Genomic DNA, 22,249 nt, shown 5'->3' on the forward strand with positions numbered 1-22,249 from the left:
CTACCTATTTCCTCTTCATTTGTTAAGTCTAGTGTGTTTTGACCCTGCTCCTTCATCTGCTGTGTGTTTTTCTGTCGTCTCAACAAATGAGAATTATTACTCCTACACTGAAAAGTTTTTTGATATAAAGACACCTAATTTACTTATGTAAGAGGCATATTCAAATAGCTAAACTGTTTTTATATTTGCACACTTCTTACAATCACCAATTTGTAGTTTCCACCTCCTTTCTGGAAATGTTTCCCAAATATATTACATTCATGTATACAGCAAACAATTCTAAAAGTAGGCAATATTTCAGTAACCAATGTAAAGTGCTTAGTATGATCCCTTGTGAATTGTAAGAGTTTAATAAATTGTATTTCCCTCTGCCATCACCTTTTTGCACTTTTGGGGGTAAATCCAGCATTTAAAAAACTGTTTGACAGTATTAATCTCCAGGAAAGAACAGAGGCAGGTTTTAATCTGAGCAGTAACTAAGGATTAATTCCTTGAGAGTGAGAACCATTTTTATCAAGATAAGTGTTTATCTTAATGAAAGTTATTCTTACAGTTCTCGACCATTTCCAGACATCTTGAATCCACCAAAGGGACACTGGGCAGATACCACACTATAGCAGTTAACCCTGAAAAGAAAATAAGTATGTTATAGGTCATACTTAACCTATGAAATAACTCCTAAATTTGGAATTTTTGAAATTCAGAGAGTTCTTTAACAACTCCATTAATTTTAATATTACATAGTCATTTTTGAACAAAAGTAGCACCATAAATTAGAATGCAGGAGTATAAGTATATGTATATATACTGCCTAGGAATTTTAAAAAAATGGTCCAACTCCATGTGTGGATAGCCATTTTGGCAGTACATCATGTCCCTGAGAAGTTATAGCTTGACTTATAAAAGATAGAATACCCAACGTACCATAAGAGGAAGGATATGGTCTGTGAGAGACGAATTTGTTGGATGGGTGTTCTTTACTGCCTATACTCAGTAAGCTTTGTAGTTCTCTTGTGGATTGTGTACTTAACAGGCTAGAATTAATTTTCTTTTATAATTGTAATATGTCTCATATTACTTAGTTCACTTTTTTCATTAATTAATTCAAAAATTGCTTAAACAGAGGCCTTGACAGGAGTTCGATTTCATTATTAATTTGCTTATCCCTTGCCATATTTTAAAAAATGTTTCAAAATGCTTTTATGAACATATAATTATAAAAACATGAATAAATAGAATTTTAAAAAATTAAAAGACCTACATCCAGACTCAGTCACAGAAACTGATATAATTGGTGGGTTTGATGTACACCCTCCTCTACCCAAATCAGTGTAGATATTTTTAAAGCTCCCCAGACAACTCTACTGTACAGCCAGGGTTGAGAATCACTGCTTTAGAGTCTGAAATAGGTCTGAATCTCAGCTGTCATTTATTGCATGATCTCGATCAATTATGCAGCCTCACTAAGCTTCTGTTTTTCCGTCAATAAATTTGCCACACCAATTAACAGTTGTAGTAAGGTAACATGAGATAATGAATGTGAAGACTGCCACGTGGTGCTTAGCGTAGAGTGCATACTGACTAAATCATGAATGTCCCTTTGCTTAAGAAAAATGATTCTAGAGCTATCAAGAGGGGCAAGGATTTCTTGGCTGTCTCTCAAGGATAAATACTTTTCAACGTCCAGTGGATTTGGTTGTGACATTATCGGGAAGAAAATAATCTTGGGCTGTTGCTGGGACTGAGGGGACAAAGTGAGGTCTGATGGATCAAAAATTACTAACAAGGCGGTCCAGAGACGGGGGGCTGGGCAGGGGATGTGACAGTTTGAGAGGTATAGCCTTGGCACTTATATACTCTAAATTAAAGTGTAAACATCAGAGATATAAACCGGGTCAAATATAAAACAGACGTGCTCCTCAAAAGGCAATATGTTCTTACAATTTAAGACCTTCAGACATCTCTAATAATCCCAGAGTAAAAAGCTGATGTAAGAACTAAATGCTTGTATACATAAGGGCACTGAATAAATGCTGTCTTACTATCTGATTATCTTGATTAAACAGAACTTCTATCTCCCTTGTGTGTAGCATAGTGCCAAGTGCCTAGAAATTATTTATAATAATAATACTTATTGTATTAGCCAAACATCAATAGAATATTTTGGGCAAGTAATTTCAAAAGGCTGGATAGAGTTAAATATATATATGTGTGTGTGTGTGTATATATATAGATAGATAGATAGATATAGATATGTGTGTATATATATATATATATATATATATATATATATATATATATATGCTATATCTATCTATCTATCTATCTTCTATGCTCTTCTAAAGTTCTTCCAATACAGCAGGATTTTTGTTTGTTTGTTTGTTTTATTTTCAAGCAGCAGGCCATGTGATTCCAAACAAAAAATCAAAGTCAGAAAAAATTCAAAGTAGCCTGTTGATGTGGTTAACATTGAAAAGGTGATATTACATAGGTTTGACTTACCACACTGTCCCGGCCTGCAGAGCAGAGGAGACTGTGATGGCTTTATCAATGTCTTTGGTAAAAATTCCTGCTGATAAGCCATAGAAAGTATTGTTTGCTCTCTTGATTACATCATCTAAAGATTTAAACTTCATGATTTGCTGCACTGGTCCAAATATCTATACCACAAGAAATGAATGAAATAAATCAAAGTAATAGGTTACAACTAAATATTTATTTTGTATTATAGTTATAAATATAAATCTAATATATAAATAAAATATTTATATTTATTATATTTCATGTAAATATACTTACGTTTTATATTAACTATAAGGTACTTGGCACACAGTGAGCAATCACTAAATGTCTTTTTATTATCAATAAAAACAATCAAAACTGCAGACCAATATCCCTTAAACCACAGACCAATATCAACTACAGCAAATATTCCTAAAAAATATTAGCAAATAGTGTTCAGCAATACCTACAAAGAATTGTACACCATCACCAAGTGAGGTTCATTCTAGAGATGCAAGGCTGGTTCAGTATTCAAAAATCAATCAATATAATACATCATATTAATAGAATGAAGGAAAATGAAGGATATCACATAATCATCTCAATTGATGCAGAAAAAGCATTTGACAAAAATCCAACCTCCTTTCCCCCTCAGCAGATTAAAAATAGAAAGGCATTCTGAACCTGGTCAAAGGCAGTTATGAAAAATCTTACAGTTAACATCATACTCAATGATATGATACTGAATGCTTTTTCCCTAAGATAGAGAGCAAAGCAAGATGCCCACTTTTACTACTCTTATTCAACATAGTGCTGGATTTCTAGCAAGTGAAAAAGGCAAGAAAAGGAAATAAAAGGCATATAGATTAGAAACAAAGGAATAAAATTGTCCCTATTTGTAGATGACATGATTGTCTACATATAAATTCCCAAGGAATATCCAAAAATCTTCTAGAGTACCTGAGTTCAGTGATGTCACAGGATGCAAGAAAATATACAAAAATCAAATATACTTGTATATACTAGCAATGAACATGTGCATACTGAAATCAGAAATACCATTTACAATCACTCAAAAAATACTTAGGTATAAATCCAGTAAAACACATATAGGACTTGTTACCAGAAATTACAAAATGCTAATGAAAGAAATAAAGGGAGATATAAATAAATGGAGAGCTCTACTATATTCAATAACTGGAAGATTTAACACAATAAAAACATTAATTCTCCCCCAAATTGATATATACACAATTTTAACACAACTCCTCTCAAAATTCCAGCAAGATTTTTTAGTATATATGGACAAGGTTATTCTAAAATTTATATGGAAAAGCAAAGGAATTAGCTTAGATAAAACAATTTGGAAAAAGAAGAATAAAGTGAGAGGACTCAGTCTTTCCGATTTCAAGACTTACCATACAGCTACCAAAATCAAAAGAGTATACTCAATATTTTGTAATAACCTATAAGGGAAAAGAATCTGAAAAAGAATATATATATATATATATGAATCACTTTGCTGTACACCTGAAGCTAACACAACATTGTAAATCAACTATACTTCAATAAAAGTAAATAAATTAAAAAAGAGAGTATAGGTAGAGAAATAGACACATAGATCAGTTGAAGAGTAGAGAACCCAGAAATTGATACACACACAAATATGCACAACTGAACTTTCACAGTTGCAAAAGTAATGGAATGGAAGAAAAACACCTTTTCAACAAATGATGCTGAAGCAATTGAACATATAGGCAAAAACAAACGAACAAACAACCTTGACTTAAATCTCACACCTTGTATAAAAATTAACCTAAAATGGATCATAGACTTAAATGTAAAACATAGACTATAAAGCTTTCAGAAAGAATTAAAAAATTACACAGAAAAAAGTTTTTTTGGATTTAGGAGTAAACAAAGAGTAGTTCATAGAGTTGACACCAAAAATACTATCCATAAAAAGAAAAATGGATAAATTGGACTTCCTTAAAATTAAAAACTTCTGTTCTGAGAAAGACCCTGGTAAAGAAGGTGAAAAGACAAGCTACAGCCTGGGAGAAAATATTTGTGAACCACACATCCAAAAAAATATCAGTATCAACAATGTATAAGGGGCTCTCGAAACTCAACAGTAAATAGCACACAATCCAATTAGAACATGAGCAAAAGAAATGAAGAGACATTTCATCAAGGAAGTTATCAGATGGCAAATAAGCTCATTAAAGATGTTCAATATCACTAGCCACTAAGGAAATGCAAATTTAAACCTCAGTGAGCTATCACACCTATCAGAATGGCTAAAATAAAAAATAGTCACAACAAATGTTAGCAAGGATGCAAAGAAATTAGGATCATTCATACATTGCTAAGGGGAATGTGAAATCGTTCAGCCACTCTGGAAAACAGTTTGGCAATTTCTTAAAAAGTTGCATCTACCATATGACCTAGGATTATACTCCTGGGCACTTATCCCAGAGAAATGAAGACTTACATTCACACAAAAAACCTGTATACTGATGTTTATAACAGCATTATTAAAAGTAGCCCCAAACTGGAAACAACCCAAAGTTCTTCAAAGGGTGAATGGTTAAACAAACTATGGTGCACCCATGCTATGAAATACTACTCATCAATAAACAGGAACAAACTATCCTTACATGCAACAACCTCGATGAATCTATAGAGAATTACGCTGAGTGAAAAAAAGCTAATCCCAAAAGACTGCATGAAGTATGAATCCACTTACGTAACATTCTTGAAATGACAAAATTACAGAAATAAAGAAGAGATTAGTGGTTAAGAGAAAGCCAAGGGTTGAGGATGGGATGGTGTAGGAAGGATAATAGATTTGGCTATTAAAGGGAAACATGAGAGATTCACGTGGTGATGAAATGTTCTGTGTCTTGACTGTATCAATATTAACATACTTGCTGTGATATATTATAGTTTTGTAAGATGTTACCAATGATGCAAACTGGATAAAGAGTACATGGGATCTTTCTATATTCTCACAATGGCAACTGAAATCTACAATTATCTCAAAATAAGGAGTTTAATTTTAAAAAACGGCATATCACTTTATTCTTTTCCAATTATTTTCAAATATATTATTTCCAAAGGAGAAAAAGCAACAATGAACGTGGAATTGTATTTTCTATTACTTTAAATCTGTGAAGGAAGCACCTAGAAATTGTTAAGCATCCTGATCTGCAGTGGACTGGAGGTTCTTGGCCTGCCCAATGAATTCCTGACTATTTTTAGTCTTAATAAAAAATAAATTAATCCTTTATCAGTATTAGAAATGAAAAGTAACATTTATTGGAAAAGGTGTTCAAAGAGCTGAGAATGTTACAGGAATACTTTGTATACATCCACACAGACAAAATATGGCAACAAAGGGAACAGAACAGAATGAAACCATTTACCTCCTCTTTGGCAATGCGCATCTCATCAGTAACATTAGAGAAAACCGTGGGCTGGATAAAGTAGCCTTTATTCCCCCATGGACCTCCGCCACACTCCAGTTTGGCCCCTTCCTTCTTCCCACTTTCAATGAGGTCAAGTATTTTTTCATATTGTTCCTTATCAATCTATTTGAAAAATATCACATGAAAAGGAAAAAAAAAAGCAACTCGTAAAGATAATACTTTGCCCCGCCTGTAAATAAAGGTTTCAAAATGCTAGGCTATTGTCATTAAGTTAAATATTCAACCAAAACAGCTGACAGAGGCTCAGATTTATTGTTGGGTATATTTTATCTCAAGACTTTTCTGGAAAGAAACCTTGAAGATAAATATTTGTATTTAGTGTTTGTTTCACAGCCATGTAAGAGAAGTGTATTGGCACTGCAAACATGTGTAAACCTTTTCACACACCTGTCATTTATTTACAGGAAGAAATGTCTGTTAATCATCAACCACACTTACCTGGAAACTGTAATCCTAAATGAAATTAAAAGGTGAAAGAAGAAAAAGAAAACTTTGATACTGGGTTAATTAGACATGGCAGTTGGAAAGCAGATGCTTTGTGACTTTAGGAAGATTCCTCGACCTCTGCTTCTCTTCATCCTGACCATCCCCTTGTGGCAGGGTCCATGCTGACCACAGCCTGGTTATCCCACCCAGTTTAGGTCCCCCTGGGGCAGTGAGTAGGTCTGGTTCTAATTTCTGACCTGTCCTGATTGTTGCCAACCTGCTTTGTTAAATGGACCACATCTAAATATATTACAAGAACTACAGAACTTAAATGGTTTATTTTTACAAGGAAAAGAATGACTACAGAGTTCTAGCTGGGAACATCAGGAGTCCATACCTCTCCTCCATGCACTGGAATTGGGACTACCTGTTGCCTCAGTCCCTATTTGGGGGGGTTGAAGGATTGGGTGATTCTTGGACTCCAAACCACTGGTGAAGACTGCCTTGTCTCAGATGTGGCTAGGGTTAGGTTTTAAAGGAAAAACATTGGAGATCCTGGAGTTAAGGTGTGAGCCTCTTGTCAATTTGCCTTGACTCTTCTTACTACTTAAAAACTGTTGTTCTTTATCGTCCTCTTTGACTCTGCAATCTCCCCTATCTTCTAAATCCCAGGAAAAGTTTTCAAAGTTCTCACTGCACACAGTCCAGCTCCATATCCAATTAGATTAAATACTATTTACACATATAACAAATTCTTCCTTGGTAAAGTCCTTTTCCAATCTGATTTCAAAGACCAAAATATACATTTCCTTAAAAAGTTGGAAATAATCAGTATTTTCATTTGAAAAAGAAGTTATGATATCCACATATATATATAATTTTATATTATAAATTAGAATATATATTAAAGCTTAGTAAATGAGTGTCTCTTTCCATAAGCTCTTTCTTATAACAACAAATGAGTATTTCAAAGGGTAAAGAAGCTTCAGGGGCTTTTCGGTCTTTTACTCCTCAAAGTCCCAACGTATCTACTTTTTCTACTTATTCAGTGCAACCTGTGACAAAAATGTTTTCACTTATAAAGTTTAAATTATTATGTTAAGTAGTTAGACTACTGGATTATTTACTTAAGAACCCTATGAATGGAAATTTTCTTAAAATGAAGTGTTCTAGCTCAATTTTTGAGCCTCCGGTTGAATTGTGCAGATCCCCTGATGGGGGAAAATATTGCCCAACAATGTTTAATATTAAGTATCTTCTCTTCCCTTCCTCTCTCTTCTTCTTTTCTTTCCTCTTCACATATATATTTCTTTTTATCTATCTATCTATCAAGCTATCTATCTATCATCTATCTTATGTCTGTTTGATAGATGTGTATCGCAAATGGGAAACGTGTTTACTTTTACATAGATAGATAAATAGACAGATTGATATTTAGAGAAAGAAACAATCACAGCTAAAACCTTAGAATCCCATCCTTTTTTAGAATGGGAGACCAAGTCAAAATTGAATTTAATACATGTCTTGGCATCCATTTGGAAAGTTACCCAATATGATCAAAATTAGCAACTACTTCTATGTAGTTACTAAACACAAAGATAAATACAAAATATAACAAGATTAGACTTAACAAAATGTTTTACTTCATTTACCAGTTAAGTTATTTTAGGGCTTTTAGATTTCAATATTTGGTATTGCCTAAGTCCTAAAATTTTCTTACTTGGGTATCTTGGCCTGAGCAGGAAAATCCAAGACAGCCTTTTAACTTTCTAGACTGTAAGCTCTATGAGATCAGGTAGAAACTCTGCTCTGGATCAAGACCTCAAAGGGCAGGAGTAAATTTAGAACCAAAGGTCCAGGAGCTTGAAAGCAGACAATGAACAGAGAGCTGTGTAATGAAGAGGGAAGGGTGAGCTTTGGATAAGAGAGACACTCTCGTTGACAATGGTTCTAAGCAGACAGAAGAAAATGGGAACCCTAGAGGATAACTGAGCTTTAACAACTAAAATGGGAAGTTTGCCACAAAGCCAGGAACTCGGGACTTTTTAGGACACTCATGCTATCTTTAGAAGGTCAGAGTAACTAAAGACTTTGGAGAGAATTTATAGAGGTGTGCCAGCTGCCTGTATCTGGGGATGGAAGCCGAGAAAAAGGATTGATGCTGAGGAAAGAATAAATAATAGGATTGTATAAGAACTTCCAAGTGGATAGGAACTGTAAATAGGGATTCAGAGGTGTACAGATTGAGGAAAACAAATTTACAGCATTCGTTATGTTTCCTCACATCTTTAATTTCCAACATATCTCTTCAACTGTTTCTGGATGTGATAACCGGGCAACACAAAACCAGGATACTTTCTTTACCATTGGGAGTTAGATTCATTGTTTTTTTAATCACCAAACTGATACAGTATTGTCACCTGGGAAGATATGTGAATGGGAAGTAATCGTATTCAAGTAAAACCAGGTCTAGAGAAGATACTTTATTCTTGTGCCTGGTGAACGCTGTTCCGTCTATTTTACACTCACCTGAGGGCCTTGACTGACGCCTGGGGTTAGAGGATTTCCAAGAACATACTTTCTAGCCTGCTCAACACTCTTTTGAACAAACTCATCATAAATGGATTCTTCTACAAAGAGCCGGGATGCAGCTATACAACATTGGCCCTGGTGGTAGAATACCCCGTGGTGTGCAAATGCAACAGCACTGTCCACTGCAAAGAAGACATTCATGTTAAAGAAGAGATGTTTTCTAAAGATTACATATGTTTATACATCTTTCTCAGAGGTGATATGGTGGTATAAAAAAATCAGGAGTCATATAGTCATAGATTCAGTATATTCTACCTCATCAGCCAGGTGACACATTAACCTTTCTGATCCTTTATTTGCTACTAAAATGATAGTAAAAATAGTAGACTCTGAAATAATAGTGGTTATTAATACAACTTTAATATGCGCAATTCCAAGAATGTGGAAACTATCCTAAGATCAAATCTCACTGCAAGTGATTTTTATAAATATCTCCATTTATAATTAGACGACTGTGAATATTTCTTTCAGGCCTCAGGTTTTAACTAATGACAAAGAAAATATAAAATATCCATTACATTAAATAAGAATTTAAAAACATTCTTAGATACCCTAATCAATAGAAAAAGTGATATTTCTGAAAACAAAAAACCCATAAACCCCCCCAAAACCCCCAAACAACTAATATTCAGAATTGCCCACCACCTTACAACCCTATTCTATGAAAAAATTTTTCCAAATTTATGTAAAGTGTGCCATGTTATTTCATATATGCCTATAAATTCTTCTTATCTGTTTATTTGAGATGGTTGCGTGGGTCTTAAAAAGAGGAAATAGTTTGCTTCATTAGTAGATCCTAAACAACCAGAAGAAAGTTTTCTTTGCATTTTAATTTTCTAAATGCAGAAGATTTAATTTAACATTGTAGCAATTGGATATTGTTATCTTTACTTTGTGAACTAATCACATCCGCTTAGTTGTAGTGAAAGCAGTTTACAGGAAGATTTGGTAAAATCAGAAATCTTGTCATGTCTGTAGAATGTATAAGATAGTGTGCTCTAAAAAGCTTCAGGTAAGATCACAATAACAACATAAGTCATCTGTGTTGCTTGCCTCAGACCAATAACGCAGCTCTTAAAGAGACAGATGAACGTTTGACCTTATTTTTCTGCTGGAAATAATTGTGGGATTCTACTTGATAATATAATCAGGATGAACCTAGGATATTGTATAATGGAGTCACATCATAATTAGAGATTTAATATATATAAATTCAACTACACCTGCTAGAAAAAAATGAGAGAAATTACTTAAATAGTAGGCATCCTTTTCCTCTGGCCATTTTATTCAATGAGCGTGTGACCCAGAGAGAAGGGAGACGACAAATGTGCAACTTGCTGTCTCTCCAGCTGGTCTCAGTCCAACGTATCTGAGGGTATCTCACCATGCTTAAGGTGATGCTAATATTTAAAGGTATGGAATTAAGAATATACATTATGGCCCCTAAATGCAAAATAGTTAGTTTCCCTAGAGTTCAGCTGAGAAAATAGCAATCTATTCCAAACCAAGAAATTGTGTCTGTGTTGGACTTATCTAGGCGTTATAACTTTAGGACAATTTAAGAGATTTTTAAGAGTAATTTTGGACTCTGGTTAATGCCTTACACTTTGACGTTAGAAGCAAACCCTTCACTGTATGGCACTACCAGACACCAAAAAGGAGAAGGGTGAGAAACGAGCAGAGTGGCTTTTACTCACGGTCGGCATCAGCAAACACAATGCAGGGACTTTTTCCTCCGAGTTCCAGGGTCACCCTCTTCAGATTGCTTTTCCCAGCAGCTTCTTTGATCATTTTGCCAACCTGAAATGGAGCATTACAAAGGAGGAGGCTTAATCTGCTCTCATGAAGGCAGGTTTCTTTAGCAATTTAAATTTATATGATGTTTGTGCCACAGTTACGTTTCATTAGGGAGAAATGGCATTTTTCCAGATTTGGCACTTTCAGATACCAAAGACTCCTCCATCCAAGCATAAACATATGATGGATCATGAAAACAGATATATTGAACGTGATAGCTGATCTTGATGTACATGATCTTGATGTACATGGCCAGACAGGTTATTTTTCATTTTAATCAGAACTTCATCTTTCTTCTGATCAGTCTGACATATCATGATCCAACCATAATTTATCTATTTTGACTTTTCATCCCTCTGTTGAAATCCAGAAAACTCTATCCAGACAAAGTGGCGTATTTACCAGCCTCGAATCTCTCTCTGCTTCTCATTTATAATGAGACCCAAAGGTCTTACCCCGACTTGGGCTGCCTCCAATCCTACCCTTCCTTAGGGTCCAGCTTGTATCTTAGCTCCTCTTTGAAGCCATCCATGATGACTCAAGGTGAACGTGACCGTTTCTTTCTCTGATCTCCAATAAGTGCCCTCATGAGGACTCGTTTCAGAGTTTCTCTTGGATTGTATTATTTGTATAAATATCAGTTTCCCAAACAGATGTTGCCTCCCTGGTAGCAGTGACAATGTCCTATCATTGCATACCTTTTCTCAGCACTATCTGTCAGAGTGGGCTCACTTAACTATTGATTAACTGATATCCCCTCTCCCCCATGTCTCTCGCTCTCACTTTCCCTCTTTCTCATGCTGTCCTCCACACCTTTGAACAGTGGAGTTAGGAGAAAGAAATTGGGTCTGTGTTCTGTGCTGCTACTTCAGTTAGCTGGAATCCTACTGTTTTTGTTTTTTTGTTTCTTATTAATGCTAGTGGCCTGTCTTCAGAGAAAGAGTTTTCATTTTTTTTCTTTATGGATCACTTCCTATGATGATTAGTTTCTGCAGTTCTTTATATTTTTCTCATTTCTAAAATCTGGCCTGTTTTATAATTATTTCTTCTTTCTTTCTTTCTTTCTTTAATATAACTATTTCTTCCTTATTATTTTTTATTGAAGTCTTAGTACACTAAAAGGATCTTTTCTTTTTACAAGATGATTCATTTTATCTTGCTTCTTTTATTCTCTGGATTTCTTTTCTTCCTCAACACATCAGATTTTAAGAAAAAGTTTCTATCTCAAACTGAATAAAAGTTAAGTAGACGCTTGCTGAATGTGTGTTTAAATTTTGACTGTTGAACCGACTACTACTGTGCATTACAGAGTAGAGCATTAATTAATCTGCTAATGTTTTCATCTTATTTAAAATCTTCATGCACTAAATCAAACCCTTAAATGTAGGTTAATAAAAATAAACTAAAAGTAGACTGGCAATGGAGAAACCTGTTTGAAATTTCTCTTATATCCCGTTTTGGTTCCACAACATATTTCTTATGACCACTTTCAAAAATTGAGTTTTCTTTTTTTTTTTTTTTTTAAAGTTGGCAGTTTAAAAAAAAAAAAAAATTCATTTATTTATTTTTGGCTGTGTTGGGTCTTCGTTTCTGTGCAAGGGCTTTCTCTAGTTGCGGCAAGCGGGGGCCACTCTTCATCGCGGTGCACGGGCCTCTCACTATCGCGGCCTCTCTTGTTGCGGAGCACAGGCTCCAGACGCGCGGGCTCAGTAGTTGTGGCTCACAGGCCTAGTTGCTCCGCGACATGTGGGATCTTCCCAGACCAGGGCTCGAACCCGTGTCCCCTGCATTAGCAGGCAGATTCTCAACCACTGCGCCACCAGGGAAGCCCCAAATTGAGTTTTCAGTTGAGGTGATTAAGAATTTTGTATTTTCTAGACAATAATCTTTGCCTTTCTCCCTTCGAATTCTCCAAATTCTTTCTCTGCATCTTTCTTTTATTTTCTGAGGGTTTTTGGAGGGTTTTTTTTGTTTTTTATTTTTGTTTTTAGCTTAGAAAGATTTGCTGGAGAAACTTTATTAAAGCAGATAATTTTTGTCTTGGGGAAGGGAGTAAGATCAGAGGCATTTTTCTAAAAGCTACAAATGTCAAAAGAACTAGCATGAAGAATGGTTAGAAGTATGAGTGAGAAAGAAAGGTTACACTTTTACTTTGTGCAATTTCAGATGGCAAATAAAAGGTTTGTTTGAGTTTTCCCAAAGGTCTAGCTAAAGTCAAAATAAGGAAACATAAGTTTTTGCCCCATGATTCTGTTCCCTCACTTGGAAAAAAGTAAAATGTCATTTTTTTCTCAAAAAGGTCTACAATGAAGAGAGGATAAGCACTATTTAGACTATGGTAAAAAGTATGTTCCATGATATTATGGCGTTGCCCTTGTGGGGCAGAAGTAGCAAATGCTCATAAAAATGTTCTAACTTAGCACATCCTGCACAACGTGGGTTGGATTCTGTTTTAAATGAATCTAATGGGACATTAAAATTCTTACCTTGCCAGAAACATTTTTATAATGAGCATGACTGCTACAATGGACCACAAAAACATAAAATCCATGGTTTGCCTCTTTCATGGCATTTGGCAAGTTCACTACTATCTGCAAAGCAACGAACTTGAAGCTAAAAGAGGACCCAGAAAGACTGATTTTTCTGTGTGGCTTCTAAAATCATCTTAGTCACACTTAATTCTTTAATACTCAATCAGAAGTAGTTACTGTACTGGTTTCTGGAGATGAGAATGAATAAGATAGTCTTTGAGGATAGTCAGCAAAAGGGAGAGAGATACATAACAAAGCAAGGAGCACGTGCTATCATAATTATATATCAAGGACAATGGGGGCACAGATGGAAAGTTTTTAAATTCAGGATGCTCCTGGGACTGCGGAGAAAGCCATAGAGGGCATGTGATGGGAGCCGCATTATAGTAGGTGTGGCCACGCATGAGCAAAAGCCTGCGGGGATGAAAAGATGCATGGAGTAATCAGGAAGTGATGGGGCAGCGATGAAGAAATATTATGTGGAGAAGGGACCTCTTCCCTCACACCTTATGAACTAGTGTGAGAAATTAAAGAGTGAGGGAAGGAACAAGAGAATGGAAATGACTCTAGAACACACAATAATCATGCCATTCAGTGACTTCTCTGTAGGATGCTAAATGTTTTACTACTCATTAGCTTATTCAGTTTTATTTGGTACAACTCAATAAAGTAGATATTATTCCCATTTTACATATGAAGAAACTCAAGTTTAGTAAGGATACTTAACTTTTGGAAGACATACTGCTAGGAGGGGTAGACTTAGAATTTGAACTTAGATGTTTCCTAGTCTTCTCATATCAAAGTTTTTGGGGGGAGGGGGCAGGTAAAGTACCCCTAAAGTGCTGTAGGGGTTCAGGGATGAGCCAAGACAAGCAGGCAGTGATGCAGAGATGGCATCGTGGAACAGTAGCCTCTGGCTCAGATAAACTAGAGAAGTGTGTGGGATCTAGAGCAGAAGCTGTACATGGCGCCCCTGTTGGGCAAGGTCTACAGTGCTAGGCTGAGGAATTTGTACCTTCCTGCTTTACCTCCTCTGCTGTGATTTCAACCTGTGACTTCATCATTTTTTAGTTTATTGCTATGTCTTGACCATTACCAATTGTTTTGTCCACAGACTCCTGATTGAATAATTGGTTTTCCCCTACCTCAATTAGGAGTTTGTAGAATGTAAACTTTTTCTATTCTATGTCTATAAAAAACAAGAAAAAATTACATATTGATTTATCTAGTTTAAAAAAGATCAAGAAAAATAAAATTTGATTTTCCATCATTTTAGTTCTCTATGTAAACTTTTCTTTATATTGGAGTGGCTAATTAGGAGTATAAAATAATCAAATTAGCCTTTCCATGCTATCTGGAATGTTCTTCCTGTTTCTCTCTCCAGAAAGTTAAAAAAGTAACCATTTTCAACACCCAGAGCATTTGGAGAGCATTTAGCGTCCCTCCTCTCCCCCATCCCTCTCCTCTGAAGTGCCCACGGCTGGGGTCCTGTTCTTTAATCTTCTGGGTAGCCAAGCTGGAGCTACTGAGGGAGAAAAGTTAGGTCGGATCCGGGAAGCTGAGCTGCTGACTCCTTTTCAGAATGTTCAGGGAAGAGAGAGCCCCAAATAAGGAGCTAAGGGTGAGGCTCTGCTCTTTGACTTCCCTAATCTACAGGATAAAATTACAATTCATTCATACAAATCACTGTGGCCTAATTTATATTTTTTATCATAAACCTTACTAATCATACGACAACGTCTAATCAGCCATATTTCTCGTCAGAGAAAGTAATAACATACTAAAAACAGTTTACTCCAGTCCTTCTGCTTTTGTAATAGGTATTTCGTTTCATCTCAACGACATCTGCTTATGTTCTATAAACATGTGTGAAGGCTAGAATAAGGAACAAATCATTAAAAGAACTTTTGTTTTAGGGAAATGTCAGCTTAAAAACAGTAACATAAAACATGCTTCCGACTGCTTCACTACTGGCCTGAGTAAATGATGTTACCTGTGTTGATCCTGTGAAGGCCACTTTGTCTACATCCATGTGAGAAGAAATGGCCGCCCCTGCAGTAGGCCCGTAACCAGGGACAATATTCACTACTCCAGGAGGAAACCCTGCCTGAAAGATAACAAGTAAAATAGTTAGAACAGAACTGATCATTTAATTCTACAGAAAAAAGAGGAGAGTATGGGATCAAAGCTGCCTCTTTATGCTAATCTTATGAGTTTCTCTACAAAGAAAGATTCATGTAGGTGGTTTTATTATTATTATTCTTATTTCATTGTTTAGCCCACTTAAAATAACCTCAAGGGCTGCATTATTGAGGGACTATTTCTCCTCAGAGTAAGTCCATCTTTGACTTTCATGGATCATTGCTCCAATGATGGCTGTCTCAAATTTTATAATAGTAACTCAAAAAGATAGTGTGTGTAAAAGTGGTTGGTAAATTACTCACAAAGAAGGAAAACAATGTGTTTATTATCCATTCAGCAAAAATAAGAAGCTAAAGGGATCTTAACATTTTTAGTTTCTACCTGTTGATTGATCAGGGCATACCAACTAGGTTGCAAATTCCTATCAGCATTATTTAATCAGAAAAATATTAGGTTAAAAATGGTCATCCCATTCATGATCAAGCTTCACAGATTGATTCCAATCCCAATTAAAGAATTATCAAGTATAGAGCAGTGTGGCAACTGAAACAACACATTGAAATTTCATGTTATTTGCATCAAAATGTCTCATTTTGACATCTCTTTTGCCTACTTTTAATTTGAAGTGAAGAATATTTTTAAGATATGGATTCAGATTTCCTGAATTTTAAATTTCTAGGGACTAAAGCTTATTTTTAAAATATTGGTATGATGTAAAGGACAATAACTTGTCTGCAAGAAAAAGTATATTAAAACAATCTAGATAGTTGATGAAAATAAATTTTATGCGCTCTTTTGTCAGTTTTTGAGCAGGAAGGTAAATGCAGAGAAAACCGTAATAGAAAAGAGAATATAAAGGTATTCCCTCATGGGTGAATGAGTTTAGAAATAATGTAGCCCAATACCACAAGCAAGCATATTAGCTCAGAAGCCTCCAACCTTCAGATAGACTAGTTTAAACAAATTTGTAGAATTTCCAGGCTGTTAGTTGCAGTTATATAGCAACTTACAGGTCAACATTTGAAAGAAAATCATAGCAATTTCAACATGAACTTGCATTCATGGGTGTTGGGCAAAAGAAATAAAAGAAGTGATCATAAGGTGGCAGTTGGACATGAAGCTTTTGGTCTGGCTTCCTGTCCTGCTTTGGGCAGAGGTTCATTTGGTTTGACTGCCAAAAGTCCCTGCCAGCAGCTATGCTTAATGCATCCCCACTGGACAGGAGCCATTGGCAGATAATGTAGTTTACAGTAGCAACAAATGAAGTCTTCCTACTGTAAATCAGGACTACTGAGTTCTTGCACATACTTTTTTTTTTTTAAAGATATTTGAAATACAACTTTATTCTGATTCTAAACGAAAAGAAATGGGAATGACAGTAACAAACAAGATTCCACCTCTCAGTATCGTGATGTGACTGTAGCAGTCTTATATTTGAAACTCAAGGAGGAAACAACTGTGTTCCAAAACAGCTAAATATGCAGGTCGAAAAAATAAAGGGTTTTTTTTTTAACTGCCACATTCACTCCATAGCCCATCCATCTCCTTCAGCATCCAAAGATTAAACACATTTTGATTTAGGAAACGTACCTCTTTTATTAAAGATGCCATGTGAAGAGCAGTCAGAGGGGTTTGCTCTGCTGGTTTCACAACCACTGTGTTTCCGCAGCTGAGGGCAGGCCCTATCTTCCAAATGAGCATGACCAATGGGAAATTCCACTAGAAAGCAATATATAACAATAGATTCTTTGTATTGCTGAAAGCCACATTTGCTAATCTAACTTCCACATTATACACTCCCTGTAGATGTTAAACAAGAATTGTAGTAGTTTTGTTTAATCATCTGGTATATTCTAATTAAGTTCATTGCTCAAAGCAACTCATAAATGCTAAAAATAAAAAGAAAAACCTCCAAATAAACTAGATACAGGAAGAGAGCAGGAGAAAGTCATAAAATTTTATCAAGTGCTGTTATTTTGAGTTCTTTTTCTACCAGGAAAAAAAATCACTGCATGGTTTAGAAATCAAGCCTTACTATTAAATATACTGTAAGTTACCTGTAAGGGTTTAAAAAGTGTAATTATTCCTCCCTCCCTATAGGGCTTTAAATGTAACCATTTACCCAATAATAATATTTAGTAGTATTTAATTCCAAGACAAATATCTTGCTAAAGACAAAGAAGTCTAGGGTCTGGAGGCTGACAGCTTGGTTCACATCTCAGCTCAATCGCTGAGCAGTCATGTGAATTCAGACAAGTTATATGCACTTTGTGTATGATTTCATCATCTATAAGTGCTGAAAACAGTCCTCTCTACTTCAGAAGGTTGTCCTGAGGATTCATAGAGAAAGTGGGCCAAATGTTTAATGCAGTGAATTGTTCATCACAGGCATACAGTAAATATTAACAGTTCTTAGTATTCAGGATTATGTAGTTTTTATGGGTTTTATTGGGGTTTTTGAACTAATGAGCAATTTCATTCAAAATGTTAATATGTGTACATTTCAATCTCATTGGAGCAGAAGATAAGTCATTGCCACTTCCTCATCTAAGAACATCAGGACATTTTATCATCTTTTTGTTTGGCCTTTTTGGCCTTTCTGAATATGTCAGTCAAAGTGAAATCATTGATAGTCTCCTATTTGTTGGACATAAAAGGAAATCTTCATCTGCTTAAAATGGTTCTTTCTCAAAGAGGAATGTGGAGTATCAAAGCCTCTTATCTGAAGGTAGGATATATTCCATACTGTGCTCCAAATGCCTCTGGCACAGTTTCTTCCATTTAGTTAAGAAATTTCATTCAATTTGAACACTCTGGTTGCTCCTCTTCTCTATGTTGAGAAGTCCCAATGAGGAATATTGATAGAAAGTGTTGGAGAGTGGTCGGCCATACTACACTTCACTGAAATGCTTGGCGTCTTGCACGATGACCACTTTGCTATGTACATGTAAAGCATGGGTCTTAAACAGAGTGCACAATACATCTTTTTAAAAACAAACCATAGAGTAAAAGGTTAAGGTTTGGTGATGCTGTATATGGAAACACACTCAAGAGATATGCCAGAATATAGATAGGTTTCTGGACTACTGGTTCGTATCCAAAGGGTACAGCCACAGAGAGACCCAAGTTCAACAATTACTATATTTGCTCCACATTTAGCAAATATCTAAGCATTCATTTGTGCCCAAGAAATCTTCATTAACAAATGAAATAGAATTAGAACTCACTTTTTTTTGACTGAAAATTATATGAGAACAACTTACAGGAATGATTTGGCCACACACACCAATAGGCTCATTTCTTGTATAAGTAAAAAAGTTTCCATCTGAAAAATAAAACACACAATCATTTATAGACAAATATGCTTGATATTCACAGAATGGTGGTTTGGGGCTGATGTGAGAGGAAGGTATAGACAATAATTTTAAAAAAAGAAAGAGAGAACATATCTCTGCCTATTTACAAAATGAAAAACTGAGCCCTCAAATAGTAATTTGAAATGAGAGGAACCATAAACCTGAGTTAGGTCAAAGCAAAGATGCACAATTGGAAAAGATCTGAACAATATTTATTCTATCTCTGATCCTATAGGAGGGCTACTTTCTAAATCATACTTGTTCTCAGTTTCCTTTCTTTCATGATAAAGGAAATAAAAGGTGTGTAACTAAGAAAGAAACTGTTAGAGTTCTGTTTCTGACAGCTCTGAGTTCTACCAGTAATTTTTTAAGTGCATAATATAATTTAAAAAATAGTAAAATTAAAATATAGTAGAATTAAAAAATATCTCCCTGTGAGTGACAAGCCTTTCCTACTGGCTTGTTCTAAAAAGTCCTCTTCTTTTTGCCTACCAAACAATAAAAGCAAGCTCTCTTATTCTATGAAAAAAAATGCCAGATGTAAAGGACATTTCCATCTGGATTTGATTGATTCATATGCCTCAAAGTTTGATGTGGTCATCCTGAGGTTGCACTGTGCTTTGTGTTCGTTCTAGTTCCCACAAAAGCTTCCTGGCTATCATAGCAAGAAGGCTACTTATCAAGATCTATTTGTACTTTAAATGGTTTCTCCCATTTTATCAAAGGGTAAAGTAAAAGTTTCTGAAATAGCCACAGTTCTTGGTCCCATCATGGTCTCACTCTCCCCTTTCCACTTCCTGGCTCTCACTTCTGACCAGCGGGATGCTCCAGTTAGATTGGAAATGCACTTCAGGGCCAGTCCTGGAGGGTGTTGTATTTCCATAGTCAATACGTTTATATGAATTAAATTCTACTTGTAATGTTTTCCAACTCGATGCCTTTTCATATTCCTATCCCATTATGTGCATACTCTATTAAAATACTAAAATGCATACACATTCACTCACACAAATTCTTAAGCTATAAACACAGACCCTTCTTTTTTCGAAACTATTTGAAACAAATCAATGTGAATTAGTTTGTTTAATTAGTCTGCTCTAACTATACTGAGTTAGACCAGGCACAGATGACCATAGCTGACTCATACTGGAACATACAAAGAGGCTTAAATAATTACATTATAGAAAGGGTATAAATGTCACCATTGGAATAAAACCCAAATAAATAATTTCAGAGGCCAGCTCTGAAAAGTTTGAGTCCTTAGAGAGACAACTGCTTAAATCAGTAATTGTGGGCATATGAATGTTCTTACTTTAATATTTTCTAAAGTATCTATAGTGTTATTTTCTGCATAATTATGTTGAAACAATTTTAGAACGCATATGATGAATCTTAGCAGAACGTCCAGGTTCAGAACTGCATTGTCTCAAAGTCAAGAAGAAAATAATTCTGCCCTACTTGGTTGACATCTTTAAAAGGGAGAGTTTGGAATTTTTCATCTCTACAATAATCTCCTCACCCCTACCGTCACCCATGGTGGTTTCCCAAAGCTACTTACCAATGGGTATTGTGCGGCCCTGGATCTTGTCAGCCCAGCCTGCACAGTAGCGTAATGTTTTTATACAGCCTCCTAAATCCATCAGATATGCATTGGAAAATAGTTTTCCACCATTCATTGACTCCATTGTCTGAAAAAGAGATCACACCCCAAATCTAAACTTCCACAGAAATTTTAGATTAAAAAAATAGTCAATATTTTGAGTAATCGTGTGCTAGAGAATTTTGAAAACACTAAAAGAAATCCTGTAAGCAATCTTTTGTAACCTCCTCTTTTTAAAAAGGAGACTAAAAAAAGAGTTAAAAGGACTTGCTTAAGATCATACTTGCTTAAGGACATAGCAAGATCTTGGTAGAAAAGGTAGTGAGATTCTGGTTTCTAAACCCTAGTGCCCTTCTATCTCATTCTGAACGTCCCCCAGTGAACCAACTTTCTAGGAGCTGGTCACAATCTGATATACACACAGCTTGTGAGAGTGGCACTTAGTCCTCTTAGATCAGAGTTCCAACAAGATTTCACTTATTGTATGATACAACTGTGGGTGACAATTTACTGTCAGTGACCATTAATAATGCCTCAATAATCATTTTTAATTTTTACATCCCATCTGGATATTCACACAAACTTAAGTAACCCCTGGATTTTTTTTTAATCCATGAGTTTTCTTCAACAAAATTTTAAATTGTGAAACTCTGAGTTTTGTCACTAATATCAAAATTATTGTTTGAATGGTCAGGCTGTAAAGTTCAACATTTTCTAGTCTAGTGCCCTAATGGTTTTAGGATGACCTAGCTCTCCTTTTCCTCCTTTTCTTAAGCAGAACTGTAAAGACTTTGGGGCGTAATGTTCTGCTGGGGCAGGAGTGTACATGTGATAAACTCTTAAATCAGTTCCTTATCTGTTGTACAGTCTTCTCTCTCTGCATTATATTGTATGCTACCTCAAAACTTAATCAAACATGATTTTTGTATGCTTACTCTTTTTTCCCCCCTTACGGTCTTTTGCTGACAGAGGCAGTCAACATTCTGTAATTCACAGATCGGATAAATTAGGGAAGGCAAGTTTTAACAAATTCTGCTTTCTTCCTGCAGGATGTTTTGATTACTGTTGTTGTATTGCGTATAACTTCTAATTCCGTATTTTTACATACTTTGAATTATGCTGAATCTTTGATTGGATAATAGATGGCCCTTTGATTAACTATAATTGCTAATGTTGATTTTAAAAAACATAAGCCTTTTTGTTGCCGCCAGTTAAGATTCTAAAGGTAGTAAAAACTTACTCTGAAATCTGATGTTGCTGTTGCTTTGTGTTAAATTGGCTTCTCCAGGAAAAAACAAGGAAACACCTCCCCCACCCATTTTATGTGCTGATTCATATAACTGCTGAAATGTGTTTTAAAAAGCAGTATACATAAAAATAACATTTTTATAAACACATGAATGGATTTTTCTTTATTATTCGCTCTTTCACCTATAAAAAGAACATAATTTATTCAAGACCATTGTGAACATGTACATTTCAGAAAAGGAAAAAGTGGCCATTTATTAACTGTCTTGGTGGGCTAGATTATGGAGAAATAAGATTTATTTTAAAGAAATATCCTGGGCACCTTTAACAAACTCCATGAGATTTTTTCACTCAAGGAGTTCAGTGGTCAAGTAAGTTCAAGAAAACCGGTATATTATTCTAGGATCTTCATGCTGCATGTGACCTTATTTTATAAAGGCTCAGAAATTCTACAGTAAAGGAAGGAAACTTGTTTAATTTGATTTAACTCAGGGTCTGCCCTGGTGGCGCAGTGGTTAAGACTCCACGCTCCCATTGCAGGGGGCCTGCGTTTGATCCCTGGTC

At 35.4% G+C, this 22,249-nt stretch overlaps 1 protein-coding gene across 1 annotated transcript in view; it reads right to left on the reverse strand.

The window, feature by feature from the left end:
* Positions 1-22,249, reverse strand: part of ALDH1A1 (aldehyde dehydrogenase 1 family member A1) — a 54,471-nt gene that overhangs the window by 5,017 nt on the left and 27,205 nt on the right. The window contains exons 4-12 of the mRNA XM_059924920.1: positions 20,396-20,525; positions 18,745-18,806; positions 17,072-17,200; positions 15,333-15,446; positions 10,709-10,811; positions 8,949-9,133; positions 5,931-6,095; positions 2,503-2,660; positions 552-626 (exon numbers count right to left, since the gene is read on the reverse strand). Coding sequence (XP_059780903.1) covers positions 552-626; positions 2,503-2,660; positions 5,931-6,095; positions 8,949-9,133; positions 10,709-10,811; positions 15,333-15,446; positions 17,072-17,200; positions 18,745-18,806; positions 20,396-20,525 — 1,121 coding nt within the window. The remainder of the gene's footprint in view (positions 1-551; positions 627-2,502; positions 2,661-5,930; positions 6,096-8,948; positions 9,134-10,708; positions 10,812-15,332; positions 15,447-17,071; positions 17,201-18,744; positions 18,807-20,395; positions 20,526-22,249) is intronic.

The sequence above is a fragment of the Balaenoptera ricei genome, chromosome 6, assembly GCF_028023285.1.
Source record: "Balaenoptera ricei isolate mBalRic1 chromosome 6, mBalRic1.hap2, whole genome shotgun sequence".
NCBI lineage: Eukaryota > Metazoa > Chordata > Mammalia > Artiodactyla > Balaenopteridae > Balaenoptera > Balaenoptera ricei.